At 45.0% G+C, this 13,250-nt stretch overlaps 1 protein-coding gene across 1 annotated transcript in view; it reads left to right on the forward strand.

Annotated features, from left to right (window-relative positions):
- LOC138259868 (sulfotransferase 6B1-like) overlaps nucleotides 1-13,250 on the forward strand; it is a 437,893-nt gene that overhangs the window by 132,890 nt on the left and 291,753 nt on the right. Inside the window, exon 2 of the mRNA XM_069207816.1 lies at nucleotides 6,562-6,680. Within this exon, the coding sequence (XP_069063917.1) occupies nucleotides 6,562-6,680 (119 nt within the window). The remainder of the gene's footprint in view (nucleotides 1-6,561; nucleotides 6,681-13,250) is intronic.

The raw sequence follows: 13,250 nt of genomic DNA on the forward strand, positions 1-13,250 counted from the left end.
TGAAAATCCCTTCCACTCCTCTTAGGGGCATGTATTTTTTTTTTTTTTTTTTTTTTTTTTACCTCAAAACATGGGGATTTGGCAGTGAAATCTCCAACTTCCAAAGTTGCACCTTGCAACAACCGAATTTATGCAAGAAGCTTAGCTGTGTGAGAGCATGAATAAAGAAGAATCTGTCCTTATGAAGGTGCAATCTCCGTTTGCAAGCATATGCTTCCCCTCTGTCTCTTTCTCTCTCATCCATATAATTCCATTCCATTCCCCGCTCCATCCCCCTTAGCCACCACTGTATTGATGTAGTGGTAGGAAGAGCAGAAAACTCCACTAGACTGTCTTTAATTCTCTAACTGGCCTGAGTGAAATAATCAGGCAGACACTGAGGCAAGGCACAATCGTAGCCTGACTGCAATGACAACACAGACACGTAAGTACTCACCCCCAAGTCTTTGCGCACTGCTGAGTACTGCACCTTAATGTGATTGTGAGAAAGTAGCCTATTTTTCTAGCATGGTTACCCCTATTTTTGGCCTGTTTGTCAGTCTGTTTTTACTGTCTCACTAGGATCCTGCTAGCCAGGACCCCAGTGCTCATAGTTTGTGGCCTATGTGTGTTGTCAGTATGCTTGACTGTGTCACTGAAGTTCTGCTAACCAGAACTCCAGTGCTTATGCTCTCTCTACTTACCAAATTTGTCACTAGAGTTTAGTGACTCCATGTTTCAATTCTGATTGGCACACTAGATAGCTCCCTTAGAGGTCCCTAGTATATGGTACATCGGTATCCAGGGCATCGGGGTTCCAGGAGATCCTTATTAGCTGCAGCATTTCTTTTGCCACCTCTATGGAGCTCATACAAACCTTTCATCAGGACTGCCACTGCAGCCTGAGTGAAATAGTGCACACGCTGTTTCACAGCCATTTTCACTGCACTTAAGTAACTTGTAAGTCACCTATATGTCTAACCTTCATTTACTGAAGGCTAGGTAAAAAGTTACTGTGTTTGAGGGCACCCTTGGACTAGCAAAGGTGCTGTCACGTTGTCCAGGGCCAAATCCCCTGACTTCGTGAGTGCAGGGACACCAGTATACTCGTGCACTACATATATGTCAATACATATATGTAGCTTCACAATGGTAACTCCAAATATGGCCATGTGAGGTGCCTAAGATCATGGAATTGACCTCCAAATCTGGTATTTGGGGGGCAATTCCATGCACCCCCAGTGCTGCCAAACCAGCTCTTTGAGGTTTCCACTGCAGGCGCAGCTGCTGCCACCTCACAGACAGGTTTCTGCCCTCCTGGGGATTGAGCAGCTCAATCCCAGGAAGGGAGAACAATGCATTTCCTTTAAGAGAGGGGTGTTACAACCTCTCCCATCAGAACTAGGTGTTACAGGCATGGGAGTGGTAGCCTCCCAGAGCCTCTGGAAATGCTTTTAAGGGCACAAATGGTGCCCTCTTTGCATAATCCAGTCCATTGGCAAAATGCAACTGTTTTTCAGAGGTGCTGGTGAGAAGGCTGAACTGACACCAGCCATTCTTATCACAGTGCTGAAGCCCACTGGCAATCCCCTCTCATGCCCCAGTTTGAAGACAATGTGTCAACTGTTGTATTCAAAGTCCTTAGACAAAGTGGAAAAATTTAATAACAAGCCATATTCTGTCAGTATTCATGCCACTTATGAACCGCAGACAATCCTCCTAACTTCAGTAAGACACATTACAGAAACAATCTCTACAGAATCTGCTGTTCTCCTTTGTAGTGGCAAGTTCTCACTCTTTTGTATCGGATGGAAGGGGCCAGAGGGGACATAGGGGTGGTGAACAGCGGGAGGGGGAGTAAGGTGAGACAAGCAAGGAACATTGGGGGGGTTAGGAGAGGGAGTTAGTGAAAGGCAAGGAACAGGCAGGAAGACCTAAAGAAAACAGACAGCAGAAGGATGCAGGGAGGTTTGGGCTAGACCACAGACAGGCAGAGGGGGTATTAAGGTGGGATGGAGTCAGGAAAAGCACGAGGAGCAGGGAAGGGTGGACAGACTGCAGACACATTTACTCTTGAACATTTTGTCTAAAAGTTTTTAAAAAGTACCTCAGGAAGCATGCAGCCAGTAGAAGGACACTGGCCACAGATAGGAAACTGTAGTTGGTCAGTGCTCCACTCTAAGGACTGAAACTCGTACCCAAGGAGGAAGCAGGAAGCCACTGACCAATAAGAAGAAAGAACACCAGAGCGACATGCAAGCCAACCAATGGTAAGTCATGATAAGTAAGGGGTGGGCTCCAAGCCCCTTTTTAAGCTTTGTTTTTTGTTCACAAGAGGTTTTCCAAGGACAGCACATATTCTGCATGCACTGTTCAGGCGAAACCTAAAATCAAAACAATTTGACCGCCTTCAATTTTTGAGAAGCCAAATGCCATGCAACGTTAACACTTTTATGGCCCTTCTTCCCTGCAAAGCATAAAATGTAACTTTTCAAATTATTCATCTTTAGACATTACCAATCTGTGAATAGCTGGAGGGTCGCCAACCGGCTGTTTAAGGATTTTGGAATAAGATCAAAAATGTCAATAGTGTCTGCATAAAGCAGTTATGTTAAGGAGCGCCCACAGATACTAGGGAGACCCGGGCCTTTGGAAATAAAGCTGGGAAGATCATGTATGTACAATGAAAACAGGAGAGCAAGTAAGCATGCCTGAATCATGCCATTTGTGGTTGGAATACCCATTGATAGTCCCGATATCCGCCCAAAGAGACTTCACACTAAGTTGAAGAATCTAGGGCTATATTTCAGTGCAACAAGGTTCTAGGGATGCCCAGATTAGATAATGTCCTCCACAGTGTTTAAGGATGTGAGCGCGAGATTTGCCCAGTTCTTGGAATCAAAATTTCCTTGCATTTTTCTCAGAGATTGTCCTTTTATTCTTTTTTGCAAGACTTGTTTTTCTTTGCTTGTATATTTCCTTCATTTGTCCAGGAGCCTCAAGAGCTGATCATGGGGTCTAAAAATGGGAAAAATCTCAGGGCCTGTAGTAGGGGTCTTCACTGAAGTACTAGGAACCACTGGGCTAATAGGTTCAGGATCAAAAAGATTTTTTGGTGAATATATAGAACATTCTTCATTATGTTTCGCCTTTCTAGATGCCACTGCCAACTTAATTTGTGATTTGCCGGCTTGTGTCCCCTGATCCCAAGCTAAAAGTACAGGGGAATTGTGGATGCTCTTCTGAGGCTTAGAGTGCTCTACTTGAAAGCTACAATCCAGTAGTCCAAGTTTACCACATGCCTCTTTTGTAGAATTTTGAAGTTGTTGATTAGAAAACATCCGCTCCTCCTTTGAACTCGATAACACCTTCAATATTACCAATAAAATATCTTGGATATGGTCAGAGTTATTCACAGACCTCTGGAGTAGAGCTAAAACAGATGACAAAACTCTTTCTATGCTCATAAGGGACTGCAATACTTGTGTGTATTGACCAGGAAGGTTACAGGACAAGTTCGCAAGTATTTCCAATTCAGGTGTTGCAGAAATCCGTTGAACTATAGATTGATTGATCTGACGGAATAAGACTTAACAGATTTAGGCCGGTAGCCTTCCCCGTACAGAGAGAATCTTAGGAGGCCAGCCGTTATTAGGGAATTATTTCTTGAATTTTAAAGTCCAGTCCTCATTATGAAAATTATCAGACTTCTCAAGCACCGAGTTAACAACATTTGAGGCAGATGGCTGCTGAATAAAAGAATGAGACAAATTTACATTTAATTCAACTTTTGTGGTCTTATTAAGGTTCCTCAGGTTAGAGGGAAGGGCATCATACTTGGGATTTGACGGAGTATTCTCTTTTTGAAAAAATGAAAAGATTCAATTCGGACATTTATAATAGGGTCGCATGTAGCAACATATTTCTGAGGAGGTTGGATTTCATTTTTTTACACGCTCTCATGGTAAAATCAGTTTGCCTGAGCATAGCTTTCTGGCTGTCATCCTGGATAAAAAAATATTTGTGCACAAGGCCTGTTAGTAAATAAAGGCCCTAGATGAAAAAAAAAGGCCAGAAAAGGGGGAGAATGCAGCTCAGAGCAAGCCGCACTACAGACCTAGCCTGCCCGCTTCTGCACTAAACTGACTCTACCCTCAAAGAAGAGCACTAGCTGCTCTACTAACACCCCAGGTGGCCCAAACTAAACAATTGTTAATATGAACCAATCAGTGTTAACCAAGAAGTGGCTCATAGTCCAGAGGTAAGCATCACACTCCTCCATTCTTCGTGAGATATGTCAACCAAGTTACAGGAGGAGGCACAAGTATGCTACACAGCTAATAATTCATTAAAAATAGGCAGGCCTTATAGAAGGGCTTAATGCACTTGAGATTGTTATTTCTCTTATAGCTGAGGGCTTTTGTTTTTCAATTGACTACAACTGCAAACGCTCTTTCTCATTGTCCAAATGCTGCTCAGTGTGCCTGATAAGCCCCATCTGCGTAAATTTAAGACCGGTTTCATGAATTTTTATTTACCCCGAAGTACTCATTGAAATGTTGGAGTGTTGACATACTGTTACTTCAATACAGGTGTTTAGACTTATAGGTCAAAATGCAGTGGCGGCTGGTGACTGAAAGCAGTGGTGGGGCACAAATCAAGACGGAATTGCACCTTGTGATTGAGCCTCACTACCCACGTATTTCCATTCACCTACTCACCCACTGCCTTTGGTCACCTACCCATTTACTCATCCACATTGTCATCCACTGCCATTCACACAACTCTTATTCACAGACACCTACATTTTCACAGCCACCCAGTCAAGCCCTGCAAACACTTATTCAAACAAACACACACTGCCTCACCCATCCAGTATCCAGCAGTTTCAGTGATAAAAGCTACACGTTTATTTTAGATTACATGTTTAATATGACAAATCACGTCATTAGTCTGCAGAAGAAACAAAACGAGCATAACTAGCCATGATAAATTACTGGAACCATTACTGCCTTTGAGAGACGAAATTACCTACAGAGGCAGTGAAGGGAAGGGAGAGGAGAGCTGAGAGAATATCATTTTTTCTTATTGTCTGTAAAAAAGATAGAGCTCCAACTAATGTCTTTGGCATATTTAGGACTTGAGGTCTTCAGGTCACACTCCTGTCTCCCAGAGAGCCCTGGATGGAGTTATTTATTGTATTTATTCAATTTCTCTACCACAGACTGTTTGTAATGCAGGAAAAGGCGATTTTCTTTGTGCAATGCCACATTCTTTTAATAAAATGTGAACTCTGGTACGTAGACCCTTCTGATCACACCCCACCATTTGAGTATACAGGAAAGGGTGGATAATAATATCAGAGTGGCATGAAGTTTTCAGAAACTCGGGTTGAACAAAAAACGCTCCAGGCTGTGTACTATCAGGGCTTCCGGTGGAGGAGGAGATAAGCCAGGGACGTCACTCCGTTCTGAGAAAACGTAAGGGCTTTGCGTGGGCAAGCCCTGTCAGCCCTACTGTGCAGCTTTCAGCCACATACTCAAGCAGGCGCAGTGTGGCTTTTGAAAGTGCACAACTTTCACTCGGAAAATGTTGTGCAGAAAATGTTTTACTTTCATCATGTAATTAAATATATGCTTTACTAGAGAGGCCAGAAAAGGCTAGGGGCGCAGCCCCATAGCCCTTGAACACCAGCCGCCCCTGTCAAAATGTGCTATGCTGCAGTGCAGGGGAGCTCAAAGCGGACCGAGGACTTGGCCGGGCCTCCTCCGTGATCTGCTGGGTCCACCCTAAGGAGTGGGGGGGTGGATGTCAGTTGGAAAGGTGCCAGCCACATGGGCCTGCAGGGCACACAATACAAAGGGAGCAAGTCAGAAGTTGTGTTTTTTTAAATAAAATTTCCTAGATTAGAGCGCGAGTGCTAGGTGTAGCAACATAACTGACGCTCTGTGCTATAGGCAGAGGTGTATGGAGTGCTGAACGCCGTGTGTTCGCTGTACCACATTGTAATGCAGGCAGTGTGCCGGTAAGCCATTTCATGACTGCCGGCTGTTCAGCAAAGTCAACGACCCCTGCCTAGGTCCCTGGCATTGGACTGTACAGTTCGGCGTGGTGTAACGTGGAACTGCTCTGCTCTGCTACACCACTGCTCCTCCCTTCATCTGCACCTGATTCTGATCCATGCTCTGATTCGCTTGGACTGCTCCAATTGCTCTAACTTCGGAGTTCACATCGAAAGGCTTGCTCAGTGCTGTGTCTCTCCAAGGTGAAGGCAAGGATTGTAACAAGGAAGGCGTATGAGGTGGTAATGCATTAATTCAGCCTAATATTATTTTGTTTTTGATACATTTATGGAGAATTGGACCCTAAAGTGTATGCCCTCTATGTATAAACAGTGTGTTTGCTATGTAGTTTTAATCTGTGCTTTTAAGACCATTACACATAATTTTCCCTTTGCATTTGCAACCACTTATTATTCAGAAAGTTAATTATGTTATGCATTGTGAACTGATGTTTTCTGCAAATATGCAAAAATAAATTGACATTGCGACTTAAACCAGCTTTATTCATTTGTCACCATAGGTTTCAACTGGGTCTTCCAGCTCCTGACAAGTATGGCTCCAATGGTTAACAAAAATGTGGAGGGACATATTGACAAAGTTATACCACTTCTGGAATTCGGGAAACCAGAGAAATTCAAGGTTTGTAGTGAACACTTGTGGTCAGCGGTAAATGTACCCAGAAGTCGGATTTTGGGACAAAACCTTGGCAGTTGATTTTGTTTGGCAAGGAAATGGCGTGTGTACAAATTGTGTGCGTATCAATGCTTTGTGTTTTAGGCTTTCCCTTTGACTTGTCAACTTAGTTACCTCAGTGTTCCTCCTGTGCTATAATTATTCACTGGTCATTTTGAAATCACAACCGTACTTCTTTCCTTGCTTGCCAAAACATTTCATTGTGAGCCAAGGAAGTACCAAGAAAACATCCAAGGTGAATAAGAATTGAGTAGATTCTAGTGTGCCCACTCTGTCTTAAACCAGATTCTCAGAGGTATTCCTAAACAGGCATACTTCCAGTTTTTGAGGTCTAGCAGAGACTTGCATACTTGATGCAACTGGTGCAGTGGGGCATCCTAGTGGTGTTTGGATATTTGGAGTCCAGCATACCAACCACTGGTTGATTTCAGGACCTTCATGACCTGGTTTAGCCTTTGCTTGACTTGACTTGCTAGTGTTGACATATGAAGTTTTTTGCTACTGCACAATTGCATGTTGCTGTTTAATGAGTGCAGTATTCAGAGTGTCCATGTCAGGGAGGTGGTGTGATATTTATTTTTTGTTTTGATCAGCACGGCTGATTTGTCAAAATGTTTTGCTCAATTGACAGGGGTTATGGGACAATCCTTCTCACCTTGATGCATAATCTCATCTGTGTCCTTGTGCCCTCCTCTTGTTTTTGTAGCCACACTGCACAGTGTGTCCTTTCCCCTGTTTTTCTCTCCCCTAGAATGCTGCCTGTGCCACTGGTGCTATTCTCCTTGTTCTCTCTCCCTCGTGACCCTTTGGTGCTCCTCCTTCTATTCTGTCTTCACACCCCCTGGATGGGCTTCTTATACCTGGTTCTGGTGTGTCCTCTCCGCCTACATATCTAATTTCTGCTTCATGACTCAGAGACCTAATTTCTTTTTGTCTGCACTCTTATATTCTTTTTAAAGTCCAGTTGTTATTTCCCATAAGGAAGCCGTGCCTGCCTTACTAAGCTTCCTCATCTAGTTTGTTCACCTGCTATCTCCTACTGCTCAGTCTGATCTTCTTAGTCTTGTGAGTTTGTTTCCTTTTGTACCTCCTGTGCCAGATCCAGCTCAATCCTATTCCAGTCATCATACAATTGTTCTCTAAGCCCAGCACGCATTATGATTCCCTCCAATACCTGCCACTTCTTTTTTTTTTTTTGTACTTGACAGTTGCACCACCACTTCATCCTAGACCTCCTTTCAGTCCAGATTTCCTGGCCCTGCAGAACTCAAAGGCAGAAAGACTGTTCTTGTGACATGAAATGTATCTCTCTCCGGAAAAGCAGAAACTAGGAATTACTGCAAGCTCACTGAAATGTTAAGGACCTTTTTTTTCAGGCATTGACTAGGGATAGTGGATGGAACAGTTAAGGCTTGCTCTTGGAGGATGATGTGTGGTAAAATGTCTAGTTCAGGTAAAAGGTGGGAATGGTATGCCCAGATGTGGGTCCTGTGAGTGCTGTTCCATCAGATTCAAGCTATCCTGGATGATGAAGGGTGAGACCCCGAAACCCATCCCAGGATGCTTTTTTCCGGTCCCGGGAGGACCTTTCCTGTCAGTTCCAGCTGGGCTGTTCCCATGGGGAACAGGGTCAAGACTGATTTGCAAACTGGAATTGCATGGCGAGCAAAAAAAAGATGGATTTAGGCCCAGATCTGTGTCTGAGGGTGAATGTTTGACATTGTTCAGCATTCTGTTCATCTTCTGTTCTTTATGTAATTGTCACCCTAAATGGTAAAAACTGTAAAACTGTAAAGGTATACCAGATGCGGATCCCATGCTAGCTATGCCACCGGATTCAAGTTAGTCTGGCTGATTGGGGGTGATACCCCGAAACCGTTCCTAGGATGCTTGTTTCCGGTCCAGGGAGGCCCTGGCCTGGCAGTTCAGGCTGGGCTATTTTCATGGGAAACAGCGTCAAGAATGATTTGCATAAGACTGGTGTCCAAACTGGATTGGCGAGCAAAACAATTATGGATTTAGGCCTAGATTTGTGACAAGGGGTGAATGTGACATTGTTCTGCATTCAGTCCATCATCTGTTCTTTTTGCAATAGTTCAGGTAAAAGATCAGGTAAAATGTCATGTAGAATATCTAATGCAGTTGTCTCAAATAATACAGATTACCCATCCAAAGTTATTTGTTTGAGAAAAAGATTAAATACTTTCATTATCACTAAGCAAATGCACCTAGTAACTTTTAAGTTGTATGAAATCAACAACTATATTTGACTGTATATCTTTGTGTTAATCTGTAACTGAATTTGTCTGTAGACGATAAATGCACACCAAGGTTTACATAAAAAGCCCCAAACCCATGTGATACCCAAATGGAGCACATATCTGCAAGTGTTCGAGTTCTCGCAGTTTGATGCCTGATAGTACTTGATGCCTGATAGTACTTGCTGTCCTTCTAGGGATTGCATAAAGCCTAGTGCTCTGTACAGTGGTTGCATGATACTTTGTTTGCTGGTCATGGGAGTAGTGTGGGTTTCGGTCCAGGCCATGCAGCCTGACAGTCAATGGCAGGACGAATGCCCAAATACTCTCTTGGAGACAACAGTCTTTAGATAGAGGCATGGGGGTATTGTGGCTAGCAGGTCAATATGGCAGATGCCTAACTCCGTGGCTCCGGATTGGTGCAGATTTTATTCAGATCTCCCTTACTGAGTGACATCGACCACGGGGAAAGCAGCCAGTTGTAAATGGGTGGTCCTGAGAGGGTGTCTCTGCAGGCCTGCTGGCCTTGACGCCCGTGCAAATCACTAATGCACGCTCTGAGCGTTGCTGCTAGGATGGATGAAGGAGCTGGGGAGCTCAGTGATGTCTCAGGAAATTAAGACAGCAATGAAGGATTTGGCCACAGGTAACACCCTCGGCCTGACAGTACCTGCTGAGTTTTACTTGACATACTGATGGCTGTTCACTACCAGGCTTGTGGCAGTGTACGCCAAATCGTATGAATCATGGACCCTGGCAGCATCAACACAAGGCAATTGTGGTGTCACTTCACAAATCCAAAGCCCTGGAGGCCCCACCATGTCTTTTCTCCCCTTGCCTAAGCTTTCAAAATCCTCAGCAAAGTCCTAGTGACTAGATTACTACAAGATATAACCAGATTGCTTCATCCCCATGCAAAACACCTCACTCAGTTTGTAGCAACTTACCAAGTACTATATAGTCCCGACATGCAAGCCAACCTTGTTCTCCGATCATAATGATTGACCTTGAGAAGGCATTCGACACGAACCTTTGGGACTTCCTTGAGGATGCCATGATATGCATGGGCCTTGGGAATGCCTTGTTCAGATGGGTATGACTGTTCTACTCCGTTCCTACGGACAGGGTTAAAACGGGTGCCACAATTTTGGAGCAATATGATATCCATCTCTGAACCTGCTAGGGCTTCCGACGGTCACCCCTTCTCTTTGCCTTGCTGATACAGCCATTGGCAGAGTTGCTGAGGCTGGCGAGCCGAGGCAGGGGATATGTAGTGGGGGAACATGAACATATAGCTTCCCTCTATGGAGATGGCCTCTTGCTTTACCTTTCAGGCTGTACCTCGGATGCTGGCCCCTTGATGAGACACGTAGGCGATTTTGGTACCCTTTCGGGCCTCCGGGGTCAGCCAAACCAAGACCTGCCTATTTCCAGTTCAACTTGAACGTCCCACTGGTCTTAGTTTGGGCCCCCAACACCCTTAAATAACTGGGGATCCAGATCTACCGCAGATTTGAGGAAAAGTAACCTAGGAGGGGCCCTGTGCTCCCTTAGAGCCAGTGTGCCTTTTTGGAGGTCGCTCAAGCTACCCCTATGGCGTGCATTGCAAGTTCAAAAATGGTGATGCTCCTGAGGCTACTCTGTTTCTACTTGAACCTCCCAATTAGAATGCGTTGGTCTTCGTTACAACAGCCGAATTCCCTCCTCAGGGATCTAATCTGGGAAAGAGTGTCCCTAGCCACCTTACAGCGACCACCGTTGGTAGGGGGGCTGGGAGCCCCCGACTTCAAACTGTATCTTTTGGTGACTCAATTCCAGTGAATTTCTGTATGGCTCAATGGAACCCGGCAAGAGGACTGGGTCTTATCCGCCAAGTACCCAATTAGGGCACCTTATTGGCAAAATTATTACATACAGTGGTAAAATGTACGCACCCAGATACCCTACTAGCTGCAGCCTTTTAATGCTTGTGCCGCTGTGCCCGGCGTACCGGGTGGAGACTACTGTGTGTCCCTGCCATGCTGCTTGTAGGCATCCTACATGACAACCCTAAAACCTACTTCACAGCAGCTCAGATGGGGGTCTAGACTGACTCTGGTTTAGTACAGTGGAGGGACTGCTTTCACATGAATGTTCTGTTGCCCCTGGAGGAGATGATGGCACAAAGAGACATGCCCTCTGTCAGTTTCCGACATCCAAGGCATAGACATGGGCCTACAGGGACTTGTGAGATAGCGAGGATGGGGAACCCCCGACACACGAGGTGATGCAAATACTGATGATGATGGGATTGGCTCGGCACCTATTGACTTTTTCTGTAGGGCACTAAATGAGATGGTGGGTAGACTCCTCACTGGACTCAAAGACAAATGGGAGGCGGTGGTGGGTTATGAGACCTCAGAACTTGAATGGCACAGGATGTTAGCAAATCACCACGGGTGTTTTGGAATACGCACCTGAAATATATTCAATTTAATTACACTTGCATGCCATATCTGACACCACACAGAATAAGAGCCATCTATAAGGGCAAGCCACGGGGATGCCCCAGATGTTAGCACCCTGATGCTGACTTCTGCCATATGACATGGGGGTACTATTGCTTGTGAGATTACTGGACCAAGATCCCGGACAAATTAAATAGGGGCCCCAATCGCTTCATTGCTTCTGCGATAGAGACCTTCTTCTTGGGTGCATGTGCCAGGCCTAGGCCCCAAAAAGTTGGTAATAGGTTTTAGACCTAAAATACCACCAGCCTAACGAGGATAGCAATGGCCTGGAAATCCAGTGTGCTCCTTGATTTGGGGGTCTGTGAGAGATGTGACCACTTGGGCAAGAGTCGAGGAAAGAGCACTGTTAGGCGAGGAAACCAGTAAGGTGCACCAATGCCCCATAGTGAGATTGTGGGTGGGGGTCATTGATGGATGTTAAAACTCCACAGACTATACTGGACAGGGTGAGGGAGGCTCAGACACAGCAGATGAGATTGATTTGGAGGTCAACTGAGCAAAAGAGAGAGTGGCCTTCCCCAATGTCATGAGGGGGCTGCACTCTTGTCCCTTCCCTCTTGCAGCTGGACCCACTTCTAGAGGTAGGTGGTAGCTCATCGGTCCCTGGCCAGGACCCTGAGGTCCTCGTCCCTCCCACCCGAGTGTCTCCTTCACACATTACTGCCCTCTAATAGTAAATTGAAGTCCCCTTGGAACATGTTTGGGAGTTCTTCCCCACTTTATGGTTCTTTATGCTTTCCTTTTTCTTACTATTATTGGCTATTGTTTAGTGGGCTACCTGGCGACTTGCAATCCCTTGAAACATTTGCCATTGACTAATTTATCTCTACAGATGGGAGAGACACAGATTATGCACTGCACCGCCAAAACTACTGCTTACACCAATATGCACTCAGATTGTTGAAGAAATTTCCCATGCACACAATGCCACAATCCACATGGAAGTGGGAAACGTTACATGTATCTGCCTGTCCTTTGAATGCCAATGTTGTTACTGCACCTTTGGATCCCATTTGAATATATTATAAGTCAATGGTTGTGAATGAATATACTAAAAATAGCAATACACACTATTAAAACAAAAATAGATGGAGGCGTGATCCACTCCAAGTGGTGAGGAGCACATGCCTCACGCACTCAGCCGTCATTTGTCGAAAGGATATGTTGCTTAAATGGTGGGCAAATGTTCAGTTATGCTAATCAGCCGCTTGAAGAAATCCAGCACTGCATGAAGGTCAGGGAACAGGAGGAACGCACACTCCTCAGGTTTTTGCAGGAATGAGGCATTGATGCAAGTTTGAGGTACACAGGCTCAGGACAGTCATTGAGGACAGGACATGATGAAGCAGACTGACTTCGGAGTTTGAACACAGGGGAATTCACTGGTACACTGAGAAATTGCTCATAGCCATGTGTATTATGCATGTTTGCGGTTGCAAATGGCGTGATCGGGCAGTTTGGGACTTCAAAAATACATTTTGGTATGTATGAATTACAATTTGCGATTCAGTAACCGAGAACCACAAATAGGTAAGAGCTATTCAAAATAATGGTACATCTGGCCCATAGTTACTTCATCAGCAGCGTTTCGTCCCAACAGCAGGGAAATGGTCCATGCCACTTAAATGTAGGTATTCACAGCTCCTGCCTTTTGTCCTTAACTTGTCCACACTGGTGCATAGAGATTTTTGAGTGGAAAGGTAAACTAGGGTTCTGGTTGCAAGTCAGACAGACCTAAGGGCCAGATG

The sequence above is a fragment of the Pleurodeles waltl genome, chromosome 9 (genome assembly GCF_031143425.1).
Source record: "Pleurodeles waltl isolate 20211129_DDA chromosome 9, aPleWal1.hap1.20221129, whole genome shotgun sequence".
In the NCBI taxonomy this organism is placed as follows: Eukaryota; Metazoa; Chordata; class Amphibia; order Caudata; family Salamandridae; genus Pleurodeles; species Pleurodeles waltl.